Source organism: Ailuropoda melanoleuca, chromosome 8 (assembly GCF_002007445.2).
Source record: "Ailuropoda melanoleuca isolate Jingjing chromosome 8, ASM200744v2, whole genome shotgun sequence".
Taxonomy (NCBI): domain Eukaryota; kingdom Metazoa; phylum Chordata; class Mammalia; order Carnivora; family Ursidae; genus Ailuropoda; species Ailuropoda melanoleuca.
This window is the reverse complement of record NC_048225.1, coordinates 20,690,074-20,718,050: the sequence shown is the minus strand read 5'-3', so window position 1 is coordinate 20,718,050 and position 27,977 is coordinate 20,690,074. Positions and strand designations below refer to the sequence as shown.

Here is a 27,977-nt window from a genome sequence, read left to right as displayed (position 1 = left end):
TCTGGTTCCACAAACATTTATTCATTTAATAAAAGTTTACTGAGCACCCACTATATGCAAGGCATTGTGTTAGGCGCTGCAATTTTTGAAATGACAAAACTGTTTGTACAAGTGGGATCTGAGCTAGTCCTTGATAGTGTTCCTGATTTGAGAGAGACAGAATGCCCCCACATGGCTCACGTTGAGGGAGCTAAAAGCGTGGATGAGGTTTACTTTCTGTCCTATCAGCCCAGCACAAATTTTTGCCTTTCTCAAATCAGTCATAAGTCAAAACAAATAAGGCACATTTAAAAAAAAAGGTCCCCCCTTTAATTGACCAAAGTAAAGCCATGACGTTTCATTTGGTAACCTGCTCAGAATTATAAAAATCATTCCATTTGGCCCAGCCCATACCGCCCAGGGCAAAACTTCCAGACAATACTAATCCCATCGTGCTCTGTTCTTATAAACTGCATATTTAAAAAACGTCTTCAGCGTCCTAAATGTGACGCTCAGTGCGAAGCATATCAGAGGTGGATGTAACATTTATGTCCGTGACAAGCCTCGATTATCCAGGTCCTTTACCTGCAACACAAAGATGTCATTTTAATATTTACAGTCAGGTCAACTTGGAAGAGCTTTACTGAGTTGGGTTCTGCAGCCTGATTTGGCTTTGTGATTAAATGAGCACTGGTTTGAGACTAGCTACTCTCTGCTTAGCCTTTTGGAGTACCTCTGAGGAGCAGTATAAATGACCTACCTGCCAAATGTATCAAGGGTTCTCAATCTTTTATGTAAGAGATATAACACGCTTCTGTGTGACTCTATGCCATAAATTCTTCAGTGGGAGAGAAGAAATTATAGTGTACACGTACATACACACATATCCACACGCATGTACACAAACACACAAACACACATACACTTTCTCTTTTTTCCCCTCCAGATCTGATAATGACGAAAACAGTCAAGTACAGTCCCAACTGGAAAAATATCACTGTAACCACAGCTAAAATTATAGCAGACTAGGGTGTCTACTCTCAAAGAACAATCTAAAATAAAAACAGTAACATCCTGAGTTGTAAACTACTTTTCTGACATTAGAAATGTCCCTAATCAGAAATCTGTGGCCCATTTGTAAGCACTAGAACCAATCCACAAACATGAGAGTTGCTTTCTCAGTGCATCATCTGCTCACCTTATATATCCTGACTAGCCAGTGTTCTGTGGTATATGCTTCCTCCAGGACATCAAGTTCAAAGTCTTTATTCCCAATCTCAGCATTCCGGACACGGTCAAAGCCTGGTGGACGCTCTAGAAAGGGACAAAAAAAGGAGAAACACTTCTTTCTACAGTGCTGATTTCATAAGGAAAGAGTAAATCAATTTGGTAAATCATCAAAATATGGGAATGTTATTCCTCAGCCTGAAATTTGTTTAGAGAAAAGACATCAGGTAATTAGGACAAATGAAGTGTTACCCTGACTGAAGTCCTCTCAAGGTTGATGCTTGGCAAAGTCCACGGAGGCTACCTCTTCTAAAAGACAGGGGGCTGATTTCCCAGCCCCTCCATTCCTGAGGATTGCAACCCAGAGGCCTCTGTGTTATACTCATAACCCTCCCATGGATCAGAAAAGAACCCATCAGAAGTCAAAGGCCTGCATCCACTTCAGGTATTGTCCCTAGTGCAGAACCAAGAAATTAAAGTCAGAAGGAAGACTTAACCTAATCAGATTATTCTCCATGCATTTTTTTAAAGAAATGAAAAGTCCTTTATATCACTGTATCCTCCCTTCATTCCTCTCTCCACTGCAATACCTTCTACTCAGAGGCAATAAAATGTAATGGGTAAAATCACAGAATCTAGAGCCAGACTGCCTGAGTTTAACCTAACTCTGCTACTAGTTATGTGACTTTGGGCAGGTAAGTATCTCACTTGTACCTCAAAATCCTCATATATAAAATGGAAATAATACCAGTATCTATGTTTTGGGTTGTAATGATCAAACAAGTTAATAGGCGTAAAGCACTTAGAACAGTGCCTGGCATATGAAAAAAAACTATATGTATTAGCATCGCATAATTACTAATGTTATAATTATGAGTCACTCACTGGCTTCTGTGTAGACCTGGCCAAAGCGGTAGTAACACATCTTGTACATAAGGCAGTTGAGCAGCACTGGAGAACCCTCACGGTCTACACGGAACTCCCCAGTTGGAGTATAATAATCGTGTTCCTTAATATGTTTGCCTGTGTCTGTGCTCCCTCCAATCCGGACCATCCACAGAAACTTGTTGATGTCTAGAAAAAAGTAGAAAGAGAACGGCTGTGTGACAAAGGTTGCTGGAGCTAAATCACCTAATGAAAGCTATTATTTCTTTCCTTCTTTTTTTTTAAGTATAGTTGACATACAATATTAAAGTGACAGCATAGTGATATGACATTTGAAAAAGCCACTAATCCTAAGAAAATCCCTCAAAATATTTTTCTAATGAGACATGGTACTATTTAATAATTTTTCTTTTAGATTTTTTTTAATTAACATATAATGTATTATCTGTTTCGGGGGTACAGGTCTGTGATTCATCAGTCTTATACAATTCACAGCGCTCACCATAGCACATACCCTCCCCAATGTCCATCACCCAGCCACCTGAAATGGTACTATTTAAGTCTAATTTTTTAAAATAAGAAATACAATGTGGGGGCAAAACTTTTCCCTCAAAATTTGCAACTTTCCCTATAGATTATTAGACTTCTGAGAGCCTGTGCTATTGGTCCAGACTTAAGTCACAACAGAAATTATTCCCAGGTATTTGGTCTGAGCTGTCCAATACAGTAGCTATATATACTAGCCACATGTAGCTACTAAAACTTGAAAGGTGGCTAGTCCAGGGGCACCTGGGTGGCTCAGTCAGTTAAGCATATGCCTTCAGCTCAGGTCATAATCCCAGCGTTCTGGGATGGAGCCCCGCATAGGTCTCCCTGCTCAGTGGGAAGCCTGCTTCTCCCTCTCCTTCCCGCTATTTGTGTTCCCTTTCTCACTGCCTCTGTGTCAAATAAATAAATAAAATCTTTAAAAAAAAAATGCTCAAAACATCTTAGAATCATCATCAGGGCCCAAGTTTTGTGTGCTTTTTTGAAAACCACTTTATTGAAGTATAACTGATATACCAAAAGCTGTATATATTAACATATACAACTTTATGAGATGTGGGGTTTTTTTTAATTTTTTAACAATATTTTATTTATTTATTTGAGAGAGAGCACAAGCAGGGGGGTGGGAGAGGGAGAAACACGCTCCCCGCTGAGCAGAGAGCCCAATGCAGGGCTCCATCCCAGGACCCTGAGATCATGACCTGAGCCAAAGGCAGACGCTTAACCAACAGAGCCAGCCAGTCGCCCCATCATGTGGTGTTTTTTTTAATAGACTTGGGAGAGGCAAGAATAATGACTGAAAATGAGTTAGGGCAGGGGGAAAGAGGATCAGCCATCAAGGCAATACCAGTGGCTGTTTTGGGGCACATTTGTCCATGTGTTTTTGTGTGTTTGTAAAAGATTGAAAGGGGGAGAGAGAGAGGGAGGCAGGAAGGGAGAGGAACGGATGCAGGAACGGAGAGAGGGAGGGGTGGGAGAAATGTTAAAATGTTAAAATGTTTTAAAATGTTAAAAGGTGCCTGGGTGGCTCAGTTCTTGGGTGTCTGCCTTTGGCGCAGGTCGTTATCCCAGGGTCCTGGGATCCTGGGATCCAGCCCCGCATCAGGCTCACTGCTCGGCAGGGGCCTGCTTCTCCCTCTCCCACTCCCCCTGCTTGTGTTCCCTCTCTCGCTATCTCTCTCTGTCAAATAAATAAATAAAATCTTTTTAAATAAATATATACACACATACATACATAAATAAATAAATAAAATGTTAAAAAGTATTCATAGAAGGCACCAGCTGGAATGTTACCATGTTTAAATAATAATAGCAACAATCTCTAGATTTTGGGTTCACTCCTTTTCATCATACAAGACCTCTTGAGTTTTTCAGAATTCCAACAAATGCAGCCTAATTGTTTGACCTTGAGAAATAAATTCAATATGAGAAAATAAAACAATATTTCTTTCATGATTTTCACATGCATGTTTTCATAAATTTAGATAGTGTTCTTTTTTCAGTGGTTATCTTATTTTTTTTTTTAAAGTCTAGCTTCCATATATAGATCAGAGAAATTGTCAAATCACTACTCTTGCAACAATTCAAAAACAAAGCACAATGTCTAAAGAAAGCTTTTCTTGGGGCGCCTGGGTGGCACAGCGGTTAAGCGTCTGCCTTCGGCTCAGGGCGTGATCCCGGCGTTATAGGATCGAGCCCCACATCAGGCTCCTCTGCTGGGAGCCTGCTTCTTCTTCTCCCACTCCCCCTGCTTGTGTTCCCTCTCTCGCTGGCTGTCTCTATCTCTGTTGAATAAATAAATAAAATAAAAATAAAAATAAAAAAATAAAGAAAGCTTTTCTCTGTTAAGGTTTTCTTTCTGAGTCTTTCTTTACATAAACTTAACCTATGGTATCATTCTCACAATTATGCATCAATTTGACCTAACTAAATCTGATTGTCACATTTTTATATTCCTAGATAACCAAGTGTTTATGAAGGAAAAGTTTCTCCATCTTCATTAGAACATCTGTATTACCACCACATACAGGCATAAATGAAAGATGTGTAATGCTGAGTGTTAAGCAAGAATGCAGAGCAAGCAAGAATTTCAGACACTACTGGTAGGAATGTAAATTGGTACTACCACTTTAGAATACTCTTTGCCAGCACCTATTAAAGCTGAACACATACATTCCTTCTAAACTAGCAATTCCATTCTTTATTAAAATTATATATATGCTCACCAGAAGACAAGCACGATAATGTTCATAAGAGCATCATTTGTGACAGCCCCAAACTGAACCCATCAACACTAAAATGCATACACTGGGGCACCTGGGTGACTCAGTTGGTTAAGAATCTGCCTTCGGGGGCTCCTGGGTGGCACAGCGGTTAAGCGTCTGCCTTCGGCTCAGGGCGTGATCCCAGCGTTCTGGGATCGAGCCCCACATCAGGCTCCTCCGCTATGAGCCTGCTTCTTCCTTTCCCACTCCCCCTGCTTCTGTTCCCTCTCTCGCTGGCTGTCTCTATCTCTGTCTAATAAATAAATAAAATCTTTAAAAAAAAAAAAAAAGAATCTGCCTTCGGCTAAGGTCGAGATCCCAGGGTCCTGGAATCAAGCCCCATATTGGGCTCCCTGCTCAGCAGGGAGTCTGCTTCTCCCCCTGCTTCTGCCCCCCCGCTTGTGCTCCCTCTCTCTCAAATAAATAAAATCTTTAATAAAATAAAATGCATATATTACACATATTTACACAATGGAATACTACACAGGAATGAGAACTAGGAAATTTTTTTAAAGATCTTATTTATTTATTTGAGAGAGAAAGTGAAAGAGAGTGGGGTGAAGGGCAGAGGGAAAAGCAGACTCCCTGCCGAGCAGCGAGCCTGATGCAAGACTCAATCCGGGGACTCCAGGATCATGACCTGAGTGGAAGGCAGACGCCTAACCAACTGAGCCACTCAGGTGCCCTGAGAATTAAGAAATTATTATGACCTGCAATATGAATGAATCCTACAAACATAATATTGACCAAAAAAGCCAGAAACAAAGGGTACATACTGTACTACTCCATTTATAAAGTTCAAAAACAAGCAAAACTACCCAGGTATGTATATATTTGTGTCAAAACTTACAAATTACAGATTTTAAATATATGCAGTGTATAATATGTTAAAATGCTTCAATAAATCTGTTTAAAAAACAAACAAATGGCATTAGAAGCCAAGATAGTGGTCACCCTTAGAAGACTGGGGGTGGGGGCAGATGCTGGATGTATAAAGAAGAATTCTAGGACACTAGTTATATTGTTTCTTGATCTGGGTGCTAGTTACATGGATATGTTCCCCTTGTGAAAACTGATCATGCTATATACTTACAATATCTGCATTTAAAAAAAAGTTCAATGCAAAGTTCACTTTAAAAACTGAAACCTCTTCATCTTAGCACTATCTTTTCATGTTAAGTTACTTTGTCAAGTGTCTCACATGCTACTTTCCTTAATTTCACAGAAAAAAATTACAATATAATCCAGATAATGACATTTGTTCTTATGCAGCATTAAACATACTTCTGTTTAAAGTGTATGTATGTATGTATACATATAAAGTACCAAGTATAAAATTAGAAGATTGGTTTCCATGTGTGCCTTGTACATGCAGAAGAATGATGATAGTAGAGACATGTGTCCACAGACTTGAACTTTCACAATTTACCAGCACTGTTTGTGTGTAATCATTTATACGTTTTCAATAGTCACAATATAGCCAAATACTACAGAAAAATATTTGTGTATGTGTATATGTATTTTTATATATATGAATGTACACATCATATGTGGTAGTAAGTGATAATTTTAGATAATTAGAATGTGTATATACATACACTTTATTTGTATATATACAGACATAATCTAAAATCTAAACATCTCTAAGAAGCAGTCATATATTCAAAGAAAATTAAGATAAAAATATGAGGTAGTTATTAATTATAGGAAAACAAAAGTTATTTTAGGTAAGAATGTAACCATGGCATACTGGCTGACTCAGCAATGAATGTTTACATACTCACAAGTTTGAAAATACTTTATCTTTATTTAACCAAAAATTAAAAATTGACCCACTAAGAAGAATCAAGAGGAAAAGGAGGAAGTGGGGAGTGATAAAAAGAACGAAATTTCTTCTTTACAATTGTAAGTTGACACAGCATATCTAAAATAATCAATGAATAGAGGAATATACATATTTTTGGAAATATGAACATAAGTACTAGAAGAAACAACTGAAGAAATGACTGCCTCTGTAAACTGATATCATAGGGAGTTTAGGTTTGGGGACTGGGTAGTATCTACCACTTTTTATTCTAAACCTTCAAAAATGTTTAACATTTTCAAGTATAAAATAGTTATTGCTTTAGTTTTTTAAAGTTTTTTTAAGGCAGAGAACCACATTTTGACAAGTCTTCTAAAAACATGGTTTTGCTATTAATCACAGGGAACATGGTAACATATGCCATACATACACACACACACACACACACACACACACACACACACACACACAAATATGAAACAGGTTTTTTTAAACTGGCATATGAATCTATGGCTTAAACCCGCTAAAAATGCTAATTCTTAAGTTCATTTTCAGACACCTTATGTTCTTTTTCTTCACGTTGTATTTTACTTTGCTATTACTTTTTTATTTATATGCACTGTGAAATGAACACAATAGGTTCAGCTAAGCTTTATGTTCTTTGTTTACTGGTTGTGGAACTACTCCTAGCTCTTTAGACAATTATAACATGGCATACCTATATGAGAATTACTTATTTTTACCTCTTACTTGTTGCCAAAAAACAAAACAAAGCATAAAGTTGCAAATACTTAGGAATTTCCCCAACCAAGAAAATATGTTGATATTAGTAAAAAAAAAAAAAAAAAACCAGAAAAAGAAAAAAAGAAAATTTNACAGAAAAATAGTAGATTCATCTAGTTTTCTTAGAATCTATGACCTACAGTTAGAAATAGAATCAAGTACATACCATCAGAGGAATACCCAGTAAGGCCTCCAAAAATGACCAGCACATAGCTAACATCAAGCTCCCTCATGATCTCATAGGCTTTTTCTTCTGTGGACGCCATTGCCTAGAAAAATAAATGCACATTTCTCAGAGCAAAATTCCAAGTCATATCCTTCAGAGAGAAATATTCCCCAATAGAACCCTATGTGCCAAGAACTCAAATGATTCCTTCACTTTACCTGCCCTACTCGAGAAATATGGGTATTATTCCATGTGTTATTGTCCACTAAAATTGTTCGATTCGCCATAGCCGTAATCTGATAGCCATAATCCCACCATGACATGACTTTCGCATCCTGAAAGACAAACGGGAAATGAAAATAAGGTCACTGCCTCCAAAAATCAAATACAAGAGAAGAACTGGAAAGGCATCTGATAGTAAGTGAGGCACTGCCTAACCAGAATAAATCTTGGCACTTGGTCCTACATTTATAATATAAATGTAGGAAATCTCAGTGCAAATTATACAATCCAACATTTCCAATACTTTCATCTCAGATCACCTTATATAAACAAGCATAATAGGAAGGTAGATAGGTATAGGGGATTGCATAATATTTCCAAACAAATAATCTGGTATCATCAGATAATTATATTAAATATAATTAATGTCAGATAATTATATTAAATATTATTATTGTTAACAATATTTAACACAATACACAAAGAACAGTTAATATCAAGATGGGAGGGAATATAAACCACAGAATATCATGGACAAGAATTAAGAAATTCTCAACAGCTTTGATTAAGAGTCTAACTCAGAAGGGCTATTCCCAATAGCTACTGCAAAGAAAATCACTTCAGGTTCTCAAAAAGTACAAACCAAAATGTTAAAAGTGCTTATCATCAGGTGATGACTTTACGGAAAATCAGTATCTTTTTTCTTGTTTCTATTTTCTGATTTCTTTATAATTGGGGTGGTCTACCTCATAATAAAATCACCACGCTGTCAGAGTGTAGATGATTACCAGTAAGGATACAGAAGAAATCCTGAATTGAATGGAGGATGACCTTTAGGGCTCATTCAACACCAGGGTTCTATAGTTCCAATTTCTTCAGGCTTTCCACCCATCTAAAAGCTATATGATTCACTATCACAGCAAATGTCTCCCCCTTCCCTGTACCCCTCAATCCCACTCCTCCCAAATTTTTACCTCTGGAGTATTGTGACGAAGCCAATAGTATGCTTCTCGAAAGTCATCAAAAATGATCCTACTGCCATCCCCACCACGGGCAGACAGCACAATGGAGGGAGAAGAGTAGGCCTCACTGGTCACCCAGGTTGAATGAAAGGTGTAGGTGATGAGAAAGAAAGCCATGACCAGTATCATCCCACTTGCCACCTAAATAAGGAAGAACTGTGTTGTAAAGCAAATTAAATGTACACAAATCAGAGCAGCTTCTTACACACAATATAGATGAGATGAATCAAAACAAGTCAGGGGCTATACGAGTTCACTCTGACCACTATGATAACACTCTATTCCCTCACTCAAAAAATACACACACAGACACACACACAGACACACACACAGACACACACACACAGAGTTTCCCAAGCCTGTTCTTAGTGTTGCTTAATTCTCACTTCATTCTTAATTGGGTAAGTGGAATCCTGTTGCTTCTTGCTCTTTTTGTCTGGACGACTTATGTCCAAATTCTTCATGTACGTGGACAGCACCTGGGAGACTCCAATGCCAGAAAGAATGCACATAACAGGTGCCAACACTAGCATTAGACGCACCTACAAGAGACAGGAAGCAAACAAATACACAGTCCAATCAGCGTTTTACAAATTACACATTTCAACCTATTAGTACATCATGACATCAGTTCAGTGGTTTTCAACAAACATGATTTCTCAATGAAAAAAGAAGAAAATATGAGAAAATACTTGATATATCTACAGTATAAGTATGTATTTCTTAAACTGTTTTCAGTTATGTATGTATATATGTATGTATCCCGAATAATGATATGTTAAAGAACGTATTTAACTATGGTTTAAAAGAAACACTGTTTTACTACAATATATAAAATCTCTCCTCTTTCAACAATCTAACACTTGCCAATCCTCCCAGGGCTTCAAGGAAAAAATGTCAGCTCCTTTCTTAAGACATACAGAAAGAGAGGGGAAGAAACCTGCCTACGGTCACTTTCTCCAGCAGAGTATATGTGCCCCTTCCTGACACAAGGTTATGAATCCAAAAAAGCTGGGCCCCACAACCAGAATGTATGAGTCCATCATACATCCTTGAGAAGGAGCAGCAACAGTGAGCAGCTTTACAACTCAGTACCTCAAATGCTCCGAGGGAAGCATGTGCACAATCATAGTACATTCTGAATCCTGCCATGCCCCTCAGAGTCAGGGGCAGAACTGTTGCTAGGACTGAGGGCATTCCTCACCATGACGGCCGAAAAGTACATGCTGGTCACACCATACATGATGATGAAAATCCGGGCATCAGACAGGTTGCTGAAGCAGTAATAGAGACCAACTATAAAAGTAAAAATAAAAAGAAGTACGCAACTAAAATAAATAATCATAGATACGTGCAAAGATGTTTACTACAGAACTCTTTAAAATAGCAAAAACTCAGAAACCACCTATTTTCCAACATAAACGAGATAGTTTTTATAGTACATTTATATAATAAAATATAATACCTCAATTAAAATATTGCTGCAAGATATTATGGACCATTTGCTTTCTTTACATATCTCTGTACTTAAAACAGATAATGTATTTAAATATCATATCTCTAAAATAACACTAAACAAAAAAATTATGATTCTTTATAAAATGAAAAAAATTGGGGAAAAACTATATCATCTTATTTTTATTCAATAAATAACTGGATGAGGGGGCCTGGCTGGCTCAGTCAGAAGAGCATGTGACACTTGATCTTGGGGTCATGAGTTTGAGCTGCATGCTGGGTGCAGAGATTACTAAAAAAAATTTTTTTAATTAAAAAAAATAACTAAGGGGCACCTGGGTGGCTCAGTCGGTTAAGCACCTGCCTTAGGCTCAGGTCATGACCCCAGGGTCCCAGGATCAAGCCTCACATCGGGCTCCCTGATCAGCGGAGAGTCTGCTTCTAGCTCTGCCCCTCATCTCACTTGTGCTCTCTCTCTCTCTCAAACAAAATCTTAAAAAAAACAAACCTAAAATAAATAAATGAATAAATAAATGGATGAATATAACATCAAAATGTTAACACTAGCAACAGATGTGTGGTGAAAATGCATGAAATTTTTACTTTTTTTTAACTTGTCTATATTTTCTACAATAGACAATTTCATTTGGAAAAAAAAAATAGAAGTTACATAATTTAAAAAAAAAGGAAGCACGCCACCTCTAGTAAATCCAAAAACATATCTGGATTGGCTAGAAGATAAGTAGCTGAGTCTTTACAATCAGCCATGCCTATTCTCAAACTTCAGTACTGCCAAGAAACAAACAGGGAGGAGTAATGGATGGAGGATGGGACAGAGGTACACTGAAAGTACTCAAAAACAAAAGCCAAAACCTGAATTCAAACCCGAGTTGAATTTTAACTTATAATACAAATGAACAGAAAACTAGGAGGCTCTGAACTTGCCAGCATCTCTAACTGTTCAACTTCTGACTCCTACTCTGCCTCAAATATTAAAAAAATGCTTAGCCATCATTTGTATGGCACAGGGTAAAACAGGCAAAAAACAGAAACAACAAAACACAAGGGTAATTTACTTATTTTCAATCAATGGGAGATTCTTCCAAAAGGCCACCTCAGAACACAAGGCAGACAGACCTGGAAACATGAAGACCAGAAGCTGCAGATCAAAATAGTATGAGGACCAGGTCGTGGGCTGGTGCTCAGACACAGAAGCAATGATGGGGATGTTGTTCTTAGCATAAGAAGGATCCAGCAGTGAGTAGAAACGCCCCGTCCAGGGAGAAATTTTTCCTGGAGCAAAGAAGCAAAAAACATTTCACAATCACTCCTGAAACAAAATAACCTCTGATCCTAACTAATCACAATTTTCCATTTTAGTAAGAGTCTCTGAGACAGAGTAGGTTTTTGTTAAAATGCCATCAATACTTTGAGAATTTCAACCATCCTTTCTTTCAAACTTGAGAGTACTTCTGCCAGCACAGCTAGCAGAATAAAGTCAGGCTGTACATAAACTCAGAGATGGGAGACAAAAGTGCTTCCTCAAAGGGTTTTAGGTCAAATTTGGCTAAACCGTGGCCAACTCTATAAACTAACTCAGCTATACCCTCCAGTGCTGCTCCAAAGTAGACAATACACAGAGACTTGGACAGAATCAAATCAGCCTCTGAGAACTGAGGAAAACATGGCATGCTAAACAGCCATGGGTTAGTGCACATGGGATTAGACAAGGCCATGTTTGTAGGGTATGGCCGGCAGTATTGATTTCTCCCACCCTACCAACAGGAAAGGGAAAAAAAAAAGAGAGAGAGAGAGAGAGAGGAGAAAAATTAGCAAGGTGAGATACAGTCCTTTCACTAAGTGTGATGTTTCTGATATTAAGAGCTACTTTAACCAGACGTTCTTAACTACGCAGAATCCAAACAATGGGATGACAAGTGGACTGAATGTGAGAAGCAGGAATTTATACTCTGAGGAGGAAAAGAATGAACCTTTCTGTGGTCAAGAAATAACCCATATTTTTAAAGTTTATTATATGTTCCATACCCATTTACAAAAGCTGTGAGCCTTCCCTACCTGTCAGCATGAGCAGAGCTCCCACGGTGAGAAGGACAAAGCCTACCAAGGAAATGACACTTCGGAAAAGAACTTCAAACTGCTGTGGATTCAACTTGCTGCGCAGATAATCCACAAAGGCATGGATCTGGCAGAGACCAAAGACCCCAAAGGCCGCCATGTGCTCTGATGAAAGGACAGGCTGTAGGTAAAAGCATATATATGACAATGCTGTAAAACAATGGATCTAGCCAAGACCTGAATATCCTGACCTAGTTCGGACCAAACAAAGGGTCAAATGAATTCTGAGGCCTCAGAGGAATTAGGGCCAATGGAGGGGAGGGTCTAATTCGCCTGCTGCATTTTCCAAAGAGTCCTCCAAAGCATCCAATACTCTATCATTATCATAACTTTGGCCTTTGCTCAGGCTATTTCGTTAGCCTAGATAGCAATTTTCTCACTTTCCCAAAATTTACATTCACAGAATTTCTCATCACTCAAGGCCTAATCCAAATACCATTTCCTCCTAATATGCCTAAACTGAAATCCATTACTCTCTATGTTCCATGCCCTTTAGATCTCTTCCATTACTTATAAATTCTTTCTTTGCTTAGACCAATGGTTCTCAAACTAGTGAACACCATAAATGGGGAGGGCAAAGAAGAGTGTTAAGACACAGATTTCGGAGTCTTCCCCTATAATTTGATTCAGTGAATCTCGATAAAGCCCCAGATTTGCATTTTTTTAAATAAAAAATTTGGAATTTATTTGCTTCTTCAGAATACTGAAATTTATTATTATTTNTGAGATAGTTTTTATAGTACATTTATATAATAAAATATAATACCTCAATTAAAATATTGCTGCAAGATATTACGGACCATTTGCTTTCTTTACATATCTCTGTACTTAAAACAGATAATGTATTTAAATATCATATCTCTAAAATAACACTAAACAAAAAAATTATGATTCTTTATAAAATGAAAAAAATTGGGGAAAAACTATATCATCTTATTTTTATTCAATAAATAACTGGATGAGGGGGCCTGGCTGGCTCAGTCAGAAGAGCATGTGACACTTGATCTTGGGGTCATGAGTTTGAGCTGCATGCTGGGTGCAGAGATTACTAAAAAAAATTTTTTTAATTAAAAAAAATAACTAAGGGGCACCTGGGTGGCTCAGTCGGTTAAGCACCTGCCTTAGGCTCAGGTCATGACCCCAGGGTCCCAGGATCAAGCCTCACATCGGGCTCCCTGATCAGCGGAGAGTCTGCTTCTAGCTCTGCCCCTCATCTCACTTGTGCTCTCTCTCTCTCTCAAACAAAATCTTAAAAAAAACAAACCTAAAATAAATAAATGAATAAATAAATGGATGAATATAACATCAAAATGTTAACACTAGCAACAGATGTGTGGTGAAAATGCATGAAATTTTTACTTTTTTTTAACTTGTCTATATTTTCTACAATAGACAATTTCATTTGGAAAAAAAAAAATAGAAGTTACATAATTTAAAAAAAAAGGAAGCACGCCACCTCTAGTAAATCCAAAAACATATCTGGATTGGCTAGAAGATAAGTAGCTGAGTCTTTACAATCAGCCATGCCTATTCTCAAACTTCAGTACTGCCAAGAAACAAACAGGGAGGAGTAATGGATGGAGGATGGGACAGAGGTACACTGAAAGTACTCAAAAACAAAAGCCAAAACCTGAATTCAAACCCGAGTTGAATTTTAACTTATAATACAAATGAACAGAAAACTAGGAGGCTCTGAACTTGCCAGCATCTCTAACTGTTCAACTTCTGACTCCTACTCTGCCTCAAATATTAAAAAAATGCTTAGCCATCATTTGTATGGCACAGGGTAAAACAGGCAAAAAACAGAAACAACAAAACACAAGGGTAATTTACTTATTTTCAATCAATGGGAGATTCTTCCAAAAGGCCACCTCAGAACACAAGGCAGACAGACCTGGAAACATGAAGACCAGAAGCTGCAGATCAAAATAGTATGAGGACCAGGTCGTGGGCTGGTGCTCAGACACAGAAGCAATGATGGGGATGTTGTTCTTAGCATAAGAAGGATCCAGCAGTGAGTAGAAACGCCCCGTCCAGGGAGAAATTTTTCCTGGAGCAAAGAAGCAAAAAACATTTCACAATCACTCCTGAAACAAAATAACCTCTGATCCTAACTAATCACAATTTTCCATTTTAGTAAGAGTCTCTGAGACAGAGTAGGTTTTTGTTAAAATGCCATCAATACTTTGAGAATTTCAACCATCCTTTCTTTCAAACTTGAGAGTACTTCTGCCAGCACAGCTAGCAGAATAAAGTCAGGCTGTACATAAACTCAGAGATGGGAGACAAAAGTGCTTCCTCAAAGGGTTTTAGGTCAAATTTGGCTAAACCATGGCCAACTCTATAAACTAACTCAGCTATACCCTCCAGTGCTGCTCCAAAGTAGACAATACACAGAGACTTGGACAGAATCAAATCAGCCTCTGAGAACTGAGGAAAACATGGCATGCTAAACAGCCATGGGTTAGTGCACATGGGATTAGACAAGGCCATGTTTGTAGGGTATGGCCGGCAGTATTGATTTCTCCCACCCTACCAACAGGAAAGGGAAAAAAAAAAGAGAGAGAGAGAGAGGAGAAAAATTAGCAAGGTGAGATACAGTCCTTTCACTAAGTGTGATGTTTCTGATATTAAGAGCTACTTTAACCAGACGTTCTTAACTACGCAGAATCCAAACAATGGGATGACAAGTGGACTGAATGTGAGAAGCAGGAATTTATACTCTGAGGAGGAAAAGAATGAACCTTTCTGTGGTCAAGAAATAACCCATATTTTTAAAGTTTATTATATGTTCCATACCCATTTACAAAAGCTGTGAGCCTTCCCTACCTGTCAGCATGAGCAGAGCTCCCACGGTGAGAAGGACAAAGCCTACCAAGGAAATGACACTTCGGAAAAGAACTTCAAACTGCTGTGGATTCAACTTGCTGCGCAGATAATCCACAAAGGCATGGATCTGGCAGAGACCAAAGACCCCAAAGGCCGCCATGTGCTCTGATGAAAGGACAGGCTGTAGGTAAAAGCATATATATGACAATGCTGTAAAACAATGGATCTAGCCAAGACCTGAATATCCTGACCTAGTTCGGACCAAACAAAGGGTCAAATGAATTCTGAGGCCTCAGAGGAATTAGGGCCAATGGAGGGGAGGGTCTAATTCGCCTGCTGCATTTTCCAAAGAGTCCTCCAAAGCATCCAATACTCTATCATTATCATAACTTTGGCCTTTGCTCAGGCTATTTCGTTAGCCTAGATAGCAATTTTCTCACTTTCCCAAAATTTACATTCACAGAATTTCTCATCACTCAAGGCCTAATCCAAATACCATTTCCTCCTAATATGCCTAAACTGAAATCCATTACTCTCTATGTTCCATGCCCTTTAGATCTCTTCCATTACTTATAAATTCTTTCTTTGCTTAGACCAATGGTTCTCAAACTAGTGAACACCATAAATGGGGAGGGCAAAGAAGAGTGTTAAGACACAGATTTCGGAGTCTTCCCCTATAATTTGATTCAGTGAATCTCGATAAAGCCCCAGATTTGCATTTTTTTAAATAAAAAATTTGGAATTTATTTGCTTCTTCAGAATACTGAAATTTATTATTATTTTTTGTACTCTTTACACTCAACATGGGACTCAAACTCACAATCCCAAGATCAACTCGCATGCCCTGAGTCAGCCAGCTGCTCCCAGAATTTGTATTTCTAACAAGTTCCCAGATGCTACTGGCCCAGGAATTACATTTCCAGAACTGTTATATAACAGAATATAGACACCTGCATGTATTTCCTTCCCTGCAAGACTGTAACTCCCTTAAGGACCAGGATCCTATTTTTAATTTTTATATTTCACTGATTAGCAAACTGCATACAGTAGGTGATCAGTAAGGAAAATACTGCTGACCTCTGAATAAGGGTTCCATTTCCATCAGAATTTTACATGAGAAATCAAACATACCACATTATTCTTTGGTTTCGTAATTGTCTCTTAACCCTACAAGTAATGTGGTTACAAAGTTTGTGTTTTGCTTCCTAAAGGACTTTCACGCAGGCCCCATCAAGAAGTTCAGGGGTCATTACCAATACATGAACTCATCAACATTAAAAAGGACTGGAAATAACTTTGCATTTATATCAACTCAGATCAAAGTATCTCTCCTCCAACAAACCTAAGCCCAATTAACAGTCATTCAATTCCAACTTTAAGGAACACATATTAACGCACCCTGGAAGCAGACTTTAATGACCAATGATTCTGTCGCTTCAGTTAACAGTCCAAGGTTAGACTGCAAATAAATCTTACTCTCTTCATTGGAATCCAAGATAAATCAAGCTAGCTGGAGCTGTTTAGAGAAAGCAGAAGCAGCTAAAAACTCTACTCAGTCTAGGGCTCACCTGAAAACCCACAAAGGAGATCTGCATGGAAAGAATGGTGCCCAGGCAGTAAACAGTACAGTAGGCCACGTAGATCCGGTGGGAGAAACGTCCTGTGAGCATCAGCACCAGTACGTGGAGAGGGATCAAGTTGATCAAGAACACATAACCTCCCCATGAAGAGACCTATGCCAGAATTAAAAAGAAGAGTTCCTCTAAGCATTCCTCCTCAGGCCCCCGCTATACCTTAGGATATTACCTGTGACCTTGCAAAGAATATTTCTTTACAGTAACTATAAACTTCATTTATGCCAAGTGGCATGAAGAGTTTAAATAACTGATTTCTTTAAACAGGAAAATTAAATTCACACCTATTACTGTAACTCAATCCCCTATTCCCTTTGCCTCCTGCCATCATGATCACAAAAGAAGGACCCAACCCTCGGGCTTAATCTAGATGCAATCTATGATAATGTTATACGGAGGATTTAAGGATACGTAGCAAGTGGAAGCAGTTAAGGGAAGAAGTCTGAGTGAGCGCATAAGATTGAACAGGAAAAAATATAACCAACAGGTACCCATAGGACATATGGTATCTGAAGAACTTTAAAAATTGAAAACATTATCTCTACGTTGCTATTACACAATGGATAGACATCCACACCTGCCTTGGATTAGGCTTTGTAGGGACACAAGAGACAATAAAGACTTCTAGCCTCCAATCCATGGTCTCAAAGCTCAAGAGCTATTTCCAGTTTATATCAGTTGATCCCAAGAGCCACTCGTGGAAGAAAGGAGTGAAAAGTTACCATGTAGAAATAAGCAAGGGCACACTTGGCTGCCCAATAGATGGAACCAGTCTTTACTGCTTTGATCCACATGTAGTAGGTGAGTAGCATGCAAAAGATGGCAATCCCTGAAGAAAGAATAGAACAATTCAATAAAAGGCCATACTGGCATACTACTTAAGAATATTGTTCTGGGGGTGCCTGGGTGGCTCAGTCGGTTAAGCGCCTGCCTTCAACTCAGGTCATGATCCCAGGGTCTTGGGATTGAGCCCCGCGTCAGGTTCCTTGCTCAGCGGGGAGTCTGCTTCTTCCTCTCCCTTTGCCCCTCCCCCTTGCTTGTGTGCACTCTCTCTCTCTGACAAATAAATAAATAAAATCTTAAAAAAAAAAAAAAAAGAATATCCATTTCTCAGGGCGCCTGGCTGGCTCAGTCAGTTAAGCACCTGCCTTTGGCTCAGGTCATGATCCTGGAGTCCTAGGATTAAGCCCTGAGTCAGGCTCTGTGCTCAGCAGGGAGTCTCCTTCTCCCTCTCCTTCTGCCCCTCCCCACCACTCCTGCTCTCTCTCTCACTCTCTCAAATAATAAAATCTTTTAAAAAATAAATAATAATTAAATAAATAAATAATAAAACCTTAAAAAAAGAAGAATATCCATTTCTCTTATCTAGGAAAAAAAAAAGCAAATGATTATAATGTTCAAATATTAGTAACATTCAACACTAAACTAACTCTACTTTTATGAATCCAGAAAAGAGCAAAAGGCCTTATATAAGGAAAATTACCAGCTACCTTTCTGGAAGAGATGACAGAGAGAGAGATTTTAAATTTGTCTGAGGTCCCTTCCTGCCCATTTCTAATCTTCTCACCCAGATACCATTTTTGCTATTGCTAAACATCAAATATGAACTCAGATTCTACTGCACTTCCTGAAGATCTACTGAATAATGAGATGAACAGATAATCTTCAGCATTTTAAATCTTACCTTCATTATCGTAAGAGCCAGCCACAGATCGGGAGATATACCCAGGAACTACAGCAATCATGGCAGCAGCAAGAAGTCCAGCCCCTGCATCCTATAAGAAAAGAGGGTAACAGGAAGTTAACACCGTCCACTCCTGAGAGAGAAGAGAGAATCCACTAGTCCATTCTACTTAAAATGGGCCCAGAGAACAGTCCAACATTTTCCAAGGTAGAAGTGATGCAAGAAATGCTAGAAATGTTCGCAGCACAAGAAAGCTAAAAACTTCACAACAAATTCCCCATGATGAGACCAGCTTGTCTGAAACTGAATACACATATGCTAAGGACAGACAAATCATGTAAGCTGTCAAACATCGGACACTGTCCCAGAATGGGCTGTTTGGCTGGAGTATTCCAAGGCTTATGAGTCCCTATCTCTAACAATATCTGCACATTGCCAAACAGTCACACCTCTAAAAGGAATGCAAGGATAATCAAAGGAAGACAATTATTATTTAAGTTAAAAAGCCAAAAGGTGATCATCTATCTTGACTAACGATGCCAGGAGTTTGGATAATAAAGTTGGAATATCACAAGGCAATCTGTGAGCTCAGAAGAGAGGAACAACGAAATATGACTCACTCCAAAAGAGAGTAAGGACTGGTCTGTTGGTAAGAGTCAAATTTGGAACAAGGGCAGCAAAGAGAAGGATGAAAAGGTTTCCAAACTAAACTCAGGTGTCCCAAGACCTCCTACTAGTGTATCACCTCTCAGGTATCTCCCTGACACCATAGCCACAAACTAAGAATAGCATCCAAGGAGCCAGGATCAGCAATATAGAAACCTAGAAACAGAGAGTCAGTATTATGGAGCCTACTACAAAAATAGTTTAATAATTTTTAAATAAATGTTGAAAAAAAATCAGCACGTAATTGCTAAATGTGCATTGCCAGTAGGAAAAATTAACTGTTTTGGAACACTTCCAGTAGTTATTTTTCCTCTCCCTCAGGTTGTGAGAACTTCAAAATCTAAAACTCACATTTTACATTTTAAATGTTTTTTTTTTCCCTTATGTAAAAATTTACATTTGACCTTCAAATGTTCTCTTATAAGGACAAACGGTTCCTAATAAAGAGAAACCACATATTCTAGGAAGGGGCTGGAGTGAACCCAGTAATTCAGCCTAGCCAAAGCTGTCTTTAGTCTCTGGCTCCCTGCCCTTCTGAGGCTCTCAATCCCCCACTCTTAAGCAATTACTAGAGGGGTTCAACAACATTCATTCCCAAGCCTATCACCCCAAATCCTTCACCTTGAGCTCTTTGGTAAGGTGGTACGTGACGATGGTGGTGAAGGAAGAGAAGAGAGGGGCCAGGAACACACAGACATTCCGAATGTCGATGGTGATGTGGAAAAAATGAAGTACATGGTAGATTGCAGCAGAGGTGATCATTAAGCCTGTAACAGGAAGAAGAAACCCCATTAGGTTATCTTAGTAAGACAAAGAACTTAAAGGAAAGAGAAAGAGAAAATCGAAGTATCAATAAAGTGATAACATAGGTCCTGACAAGCCACCAGAAATACTAACACAGCAACTGTGGTAGGCCCATAAATTCCAGAATTTATGAAAAATCCACCCATCCCATCTCCCATACATATTCTCTTGTACATATTAGATCCATTTTTAGGAATCTGTAATCAGAATGAAGTGACAATTGTCACAAAATGAATATACTAGAAATAAGAGAAACTGTTCTACAATATAGAAATGCCTTATTTCTCTTAAAAAACTTAAAAAACAAAAAAATCCTGTTCCTCTCACCTGGATAAATTGTTCCTCCAATGATTCGTCCCAAAGGGTACCAGGCTCGGTCATCAAACCAGTTATGGAATTTGTAAAATCCCTCTTCAGCCAGGAACCGGGTAGTCCGATAATTAAAGTACCTATGGCAAAAAAGAAATGATCTGTGTCTCCTCCTTTTCATACTTAAATACTTTTACCAATTTGCAGAGAATCTTGTTGCTCAGGTTTCGCCACTGAGGAACTTATCATTGCTCCAATAAAAATCAATTTGGTACCAAAAATTATGGCAAGTATGAAAATCATTTTTCAGTACCATAAGTCCCCTCACTTCTAGCTCCATGCTTGTCTCAACTAAAGCACTGCTTCTCTAAGAAGGAAATGCAACTGGAGCCTAACTCAAGCAGGATCCTTCACCAGCCTGTCAATTAGTTGGCATCAGCACCAGTCAGAGAATTCAAGCACCAAACACACACAGCTGAAATGTAAGCACCAATAAATGTGGCCCTTTCCAAGAGACAGGAACATACAAAAGAACATTTTGATACCACACAGGAGGACACAAGGATACCTTCAAATGATAAGCATCTCTAAAGATGTTGTTATAACACCTATACACCTAACAATTTTTTTAATCAACTCAGTACACAAACTTTTTTTTTTTTTAAAGATTTTATTTATTTATTCAACAGAGATAGAGACAGCCAGCGAGAGAGGGAACATAAGCAGGGGGAGTGGGAGAGGAAGAAGCAGGCTCATAGCGGGAGAGGAAGAAGCAGGCTCATAGCAGAAGAGCCTGATGTGGGGCTCGATCCCACAACGCCGGGATCACGCCCTGAGCCGAAGGCAGACGCTTAACCGCTGTGCCACCCAGGCGCCCCAGTACACAAACTTCTTAACGAGTGCTTAAACTTACAAGTCCTACTCATGTTATTTAAAATAGTTCTGAATGCCACCTACATAATAGCATTAAAATATAAATTACACAAAAATAATTGAGGGGCGCCTGTCTGGCTCAGTTGGTAGGGCATGTAACTCTTGATCTCAGGGTGGTAAGTTGAGCCCCACATTGGGTATACAGATTATTTAAAAATAAGATCTTTTTAGGGGCGCCTGGGTGGCACAGCGGTTAAGCGTCTGCCTTCGGCTCAGGGCGTGATCCCGGTGTTATGGGATCGAGCCCCACNGGCCACCTACATAATAGCATTAAAATATAAATTACACAAAAATAATTGAGGGGCGCCTGTCTGGCTCAGTTGGTAGGGCATGTAACTCTTGATCTCAGGGTGGTAAGTTGAGCCCCACATTGGGTATACAGATTATTTAAAAATAAGATCTTTTTAAAAAGTGATATAAAATGCTTGGAGCTATACATGGAAAGACACAATTCTTTAGACCCAAGGTATGTAACCTCTTCTGTTTCTTATTTTAAAAGAAATAAGGAAAAAATAATTAAAAATAAAAAATAAAAGTAAGAATGACCAACAGACACATGAAAAGATGGTCAACATCACTTATCATCAGGGAAATGCAAATCAAAACCACAATGAGATATCACCTTACACCTGTAAGAATGGCTAATATTAAAAAGATAAGAAATAACAAGTATTGGTAAGGATGTGGAAAAAAAGGAACCCTCATGTACTGCTGGTGGGAAGGTAAATTGGCACAGCCACTGTGGAAAACAGTACAGAGGTTCCTCAAAAAATTAAAAACAGAAATACTATATGATCCAGTAATTCCTCTACTGAGAATTTACCTAAAGAAAATGAAAACACTAATTTGAAGATATATACACCCATATGTTTACTGCAGCACTATCTATGGATACAGAAGCAACCTAAGAGTCCACCAGTAGATGAATGGATAAGGATGATGTGGTGTGTACACACACACACACACACACACACGATGGGAATATTACAAAACCATAAAAAAGATGAAATCATGCCATTTGCAGCAACATGGATAGACCTAGAAGGTATTATGCTAAAAGAAAGTCAGACTGAGAAGACAAATACCATATGATTTCACAATAATAAACAAACAAAAAGCAGAATCAGACCTGCAAATACAGAGAATGAACTGATGGTTACCAGAGGGGTGGAGGTTGGGGGAATGGGCTAAATGGATGAAAAAGCAAGGGAGATACAGGCTAACAATTATGGAATGAATAAGTCCCGGACATAAAAGGCACAGCATAGGGATATAGTCAATGATTTGGAATAACATTGTTTGGTGACAGATGACAGCTACATTTGTGCTGAACAAACCATAATGTATAAACTATGTAGTACACCTGAAACTAATGTAGCACTGTGTACCAACTACATTCAAATAAAATTTTAATTAAAAAAGTAAAAAGAAATAAGGAAAAAACAGAAATAAATAAAAGGAATTTTTCATTACTAAAGGTAATGATGACTAACCACCTTTCCTGCCCATCCCTCTAACCCTACTCCCTTCTTGGTCAGTGAAGTTTTAGCAACTGAAGTAAGCAGAAGCAGCAGATGGCAGAAATCTCTATCCTTCTGTCTGCTGCTGATGAATGTTATTTTGGTAACTGTCAGAGAAACACAGGCAAGAGGGTAGCAGGCAGTCAACATGTGTGAGAACTATGTCCTTTACCTAAAGGCAGGGAGGGCAAGGCAGAGGAAGTATAAATTAGTGGGAAAAGGTCTGGACTGGAGTCACAACCCAGGCCTCAGTTTCCTGCTCCACCAAAGAAAGCATCAAATCACAAGATCTTTACAGTTCCTTCTAGGTCTATGGCTACAGAGCAAATAGTCTCATTTTCCCTGACCATCTCGCCTCAATGTTTGTTCACCTAGAGAATCTGAGAAAAAGCCTTAACAGACTGGTGATCAAAAACAAAAGGATATGTTTTCTCATTCATGACAAAAAAATACAAATTGACTTGACAGGCCCCAAAGAAAATATTTCTGTGCCTCCAAAGTGCTTTCAAATACCTCCACAAAATAACAAATTTGCAAATCAACTTTTGAATCAATGTTCCATAAGCTAAAATATGCTATTTTTAAAATATTAATGACACTTGAAGAACCTATGATTCTGGCTTTTTAAATTTTTAATTAGGCCTGAACCTTAAGCAATACAACATAGTGACTCTAGTGTCTAAAGATGGACAAACCTAGATTCAAATTTTGGCTCCTGCAAACATGTAACCTTCAATAGCCTCTCCCAGCCTCAGTCTCCTCATTTATATAAAGGAGAAAATAGCACCTCCATCTCCTAGGGTTGTAAGGATTTAGGGATAATCTGTAAAACAGTGTTGTTGTTTTCTTAAAGATTTTATTTATTTATTTGACTGAGAGAGAGACAGGCAGTGAGAGAGGGAACACAAGCAGGGGGAGTGGGAGAGGAAGAAGCAGGCTCCCAGCAGAGGAGCCTGATGCGGGGCTCGATCTCAGAACGCTGGGATCACACCCTAAGCCGAAGGCAGACACTTAACGACTGAGCCACCCAGGTGCCCCAGTAAAACAGTGTTTAAAACAAAATGAACACTCCCCTAAAATCCCTAATCAAACTCATGGCTTTAAATTTGCCCCAATATCTTAGAACTTAACTAACAAGCCCAATTTCTATCAGATAAATTATTAAGTTTAAAGTCATAAATCTCAAGTTCATGACTTGTGATTTTCTTCTGAGCCTTAAACACACACCAGGTCCCTTTCCCTCAATTTGTATCACTAACTGTGGACCAAGCTGAGCAGCCAGACTTCTCTTAGCCCAGCCAGATAATGAGCTTGAGAGAATTACTTGGTTAATTCCAACAGAAATTTCTCAAAAGGAAGCAATTATCTCCTTTGGAAAACTCGAGGGTTTTTCGCCCTAAATATATAGGAAGCACATCCCCATCACCGACAGCTGATTAGACTTTGCAATTTGAAACCCGTGAACCTGAAAGCTTCCCAAAGCAAATACCAGACCAAGCAAAAGTACTCACGGATCAAACTCATGGATGACACTTTCAAATCTCAGGACGGCAAAGAGACGGGTGGAGAACGCTGCAAAAACCAGAGTTAGTATTTTAATGGTAGTCTGCCATGAAAAATAATAGTAGATTATAATATTATAGAGATAATAGTATTATCTGGCACAGAAGTCACAGGAAATATAAAATGATCCCTAAATAGGGTTTCCTAGCTGGCTCAGTCAGTTCAGCACGTGACTCTTGATCTTGGGGTCATGAGTTGAGCCCCATGTTGGGGGCAGAGTTTACTTTAAAAAAAGAGAGAGAGAGAGACCCCTGAATGAAGTATTTATCCATCTCTCCCACACAGGAGAAACAAAAGAAGTTCACTTTCCCCTGACAATGACACCTACGCTTTTCACATAGGTAGTACACATTTAACTACTTATTATCAAGGCCTGTAACAATGCATTCACCTATTAATACTGCAATCAACTTACATGGTCATCTTTTTTATACGTTGACCTCCCCTCCGCACAACTAGCCTTTACTTTGGAGCAAACTAAGAGGTAAGGCAAATCAAGACTATACTTCTGACTCATCAAGAGCTAGAAAATCCGGGGCGCCTGGGTGGCACAGCGGTTAAGCATCTGCCTTCGGCTCAGGGCATGATCCCGGCGTTATGGGAGAGCCCCACATCAGGCACCTCCGCTATGAGCCTGCTTCTTCCTCTCCCACTCCCCCTGCTTGTGTTCCCTCTCTCGCTGGCTGTCTCTATCTCTGTCAAATAAATAAATAAAATCTTAAAAAAAAAAAAAAAAAGAGCTAGAAAATCTAAAAAAACAGAATAAGTTCTGAAGAGATTTTCAGAAATACTAAAGTAGGCAACTAGACTGAAGATAATTGTCTTTAAAAAATTCAGTGTCCAAGAGTCCCCAGTATATCTTTCAGCCCTATGAAAAAATAGAATTAGTACAGCATGCTTCCCATTCTTTCTCAGATGATCTCTAGCCCTGACTTTTACAATCCTGTTTCCTGTATTTTGTCTTCATAAAATTAGATTGATGGATAACAGTAAAAAGAACATATCACAATCTACTGAGAAGAACAAGGCATCTAAGAAAGCCATTCTTGATTTTTTTCAAGATTTTCTCCTTTCCATCCCCAAAGAAAGAGAGGTCCACATGCACACTCACATAACACAGCAGCCATTGACAGAATGAGAAGCTTCAGAAGTGTGTCCTGCTTCTCATAGGACAACCGCAAAAATCCCAGCTTAGTCATCTTGACATCAATGGGTAGCAGCAGATGACACTCAAATAGCTGAAATGGAAAAGTCAACAGTGTAGGTTATTAAACACTGTCAATTTATCTAATTCATTTTTATATTTTATGGTGACAAAAAACCATAAAGGAGACAGGAGCTAAGGAACACATCAGAGAGGGTCAGAGCTGATACTAACACCCAAGCCTTGCCTGAGTTATTACTGACTGGCAAGGAAGTAGGCATAAGTCAGGTCTATGTGTCAAGACTCAAAAGGAGTGATTGGACTCTATCACCATAATTCTGCTTCCTACTCCTTCACAGCTAACAAGTACATAATCACTACTGGCAATAGTGCGGTACAATAGGAGTAAAGAGCAAACACGGGAATAGAAAAAAGGTGGTTAGGGAAAAAGATGCAAAGAAAATCGGAAAGATTGGAAATAGAGAAAAAAATAATTAAATGGAGAAAGAGAGCATTCTAGAAAAAAGCAGGACTGAATGAAAAAAAGCAGGAAATGAATATTAAGTACAGAGATGAAAGTAGAAATCAGAGAAATAAGTCATGACTGAATATGCCCAATTTATTGCCCTACATTTCAGCAGCAACTGACTGGCTACAAGCTTCTTTCTGTTCCAAATCCCAACGGGTTCACAGGGTCAAATAAAGAGCATGATTGATCACTAATTCAGGTAGTGATGCACTCAAGAGGGAGAGATATGCATACACAGATCACTGCACTTTCAATTCCATATATCACGCTGCAACACTGCTCAGATCTACAGCCAATTCCAATTCCCTGTCTCAAGACTTGTCTGTAATTGACACCGCTGATTTAAGCCACTGATCTCAGAGACAGCTCATGGAACTAGATGACAATCCGAAAGGAAAAGAAAACAAGTTTTTCCTACTGAGACAAGAAAAGCGCAGGGAAGGAAAAAAACAAAACAAAACACTAGATTAGAGTAAACTGTTGAAGGAAGGAGGTTAGCTATTTCTGTTTAAGATAGTGCTACCTTCTTAAACCATAAGCTACCAAGGGCTAAATGATAAAGAACATAGTAATAAAGGATATACAACATTGTTCAAGACTGCAGGGGAAAAAAGGAACCTGCATCCCTCCCAATCCTTTTCTCACTATTACTGGAGGAAAAGAGGGGGAAAAATAACACCGGACTAGGTGGAAAGCATTAAGAATCAAACATACATTCCTAGCTCCAACATCTTTTCCATAATTAACTATCCCGGAGGGGCAGTTTTACGTGTTTTTAAATTACAACCCAAAAGTTTTACCCTATCTTGCAATAAAAAATAAACACCTAACTCTAGGAAGTCAATAATCCAGCCACACCCCACAGGTTTGTATTTTTCTGGAATGCCTGAAACAGAAAAATGTCTATACCACTGAGTTGATATGAGCCATATACCCAGAAGAGTCAGCGGAGGAAATGAGAGTACTAGAACCTCTACCTGAAAACTGAGTACAGGAACTGGTCATTTAAGTCAGGACCTTAAGGGAGTTCTCCTAGTGTGCTCGCTGGTCCTTTTAGCACATCGCTAAAGCAAATAAGGGCAAAGACACGTTTCATATACTTAGCATCTGCTCTCCTCAACGGTGGCTGCGAGCTGTGGCATCCTAGTCCCACCCTCGTTCTAGTTTCCAAGACTGCAACTTCCCCAGCCCAGTTTGCCTACACACTTTCTCGCACCCTCTCACTCTTTTACTCCCCTCCACGCCCCTCTTCGGCTCACTCTAGCGGGTCCCAACTCCCTGCCTCCCACCTTCACATAACTCAACACCTCTGACACTAGCCATCGCAGGCACCCCACCACCTCAGCATCCTGAGCGCCTTCCTCTCCAAGACTAGTCCCAGGATCCGATCTTTCCCACACCCTTCTGACCTAAGCGCACGCCCCATCCCGGACCTTTACATCCTTCCATTCCAAGGATGTCCCCACCCCACATCCCACGCCCCCTCCTCTGCAAGGCCCTCGACTCCGCTTCACACACCCCACCCGCCTCCAATAAGCCCACCTCCTGCTCTTCGTTCAGCGCCACCAATACCCCGGGCTGCACTTGCACCTAATTCTCAAGTTATAGCCTAAGGCCTTCTCACCTGGCCAGCGTTCTTCAGGAATCCGCTCGGCTCCCTCTGCCATCCGTTCAGCGGCGCACCCAACCTTGGCAGCGGCCTGGTCCGCCTCCTGGCCCGCTTCCCATTGGCTGCCTCAGGTCGATACCACACTTCGAAAGAGCGATAGGATTGAGGAACTGTCCGTCAGAGCCAGAGGCGTGGACAAAGCCGCGCTCCCACTTCTTAACTGGACAATACGGATATCACTTAGCAGTCAGAAGGCGGGACCTC

General features: G+C 39.3%; 1 protein-coding gene across 2 annotated transcripts; it reads right to left on the bottom strand.

Annotated features, from left to right (window-relative positions):
- Positions 1-27,885, bottom strand: STT3A (STT3 oligosaccharyltransferase complex catalytic subunit A). Of its 2 annotated transcripts, none has more exons than XM_002923994.4 (18): positions 27,729-27,885; positions 25,543-25,669; positions 24,380-24,440; positions 20,434-20,555; positions 19,924-20,069; positions 18,637-18,727; positions 17,675-17,781; positions 16,887-17,051; positions 15,319-15,499; positions 14,384-14,539; positions 10,103-10,194; positions 9,285-9,440; positions 8,851-9,039; positions 7,873-7,989; positions 7,655-7,757; positions 2,092-2,280; positions 1,178-1,293; positions 1-564 (listed from the first exon to the last, which is right to left on the bottom strand). In XM_002923994.4, the coding sequence occupies exons 2-18, from the start codon at positions 25,628-25,630 to the stop codon at positions 526-528; spliced, it is 2,118 nt and encodes a 705-aa protein (XP_002924040.1). In that variant the 5' UTR covers positions 25,631-25,669; positions 27,729-27,885; the 3' UTR covers positions 1-525. The 2 variants fall into 2 exon arrangements, with proteins under 2 accessions (XP_002924040.1, XP_034521936.1); XM_034666045.1 differs by lacking the exon at positions 27,729-27,885 and adding an exon at positions 27,082-27,168.
- Between the last annotated feature and the right edge of the window lie 92 nt (positions 27,886-27,977).

Excerpts from the sequence above, each read along its gene's own strand:
- STT3A (XM_002923994.4), bottom strand. The coding sequence starts at position 25,630 with ATGACTAAGCTGGGATTTTTGCGGTTGTCCTATGAGAAGCAGGACACA. Across the intron at positions 20,556-24,379 it reads GTCATCCATGAGTTTGATCC|GTACTTTAATTATCGGACTA; the intron begins GTGAGTACTTTT and ends TTTTTGCCATAG. Across the intron at positions 9,441-10,102 it reads TGTACTTTTCGGCCGTCATG|GTGCGTCTAATGCTAGTGTT; the intron begins GTGAGGAATGCC and ends TGTCTCTTGTAG.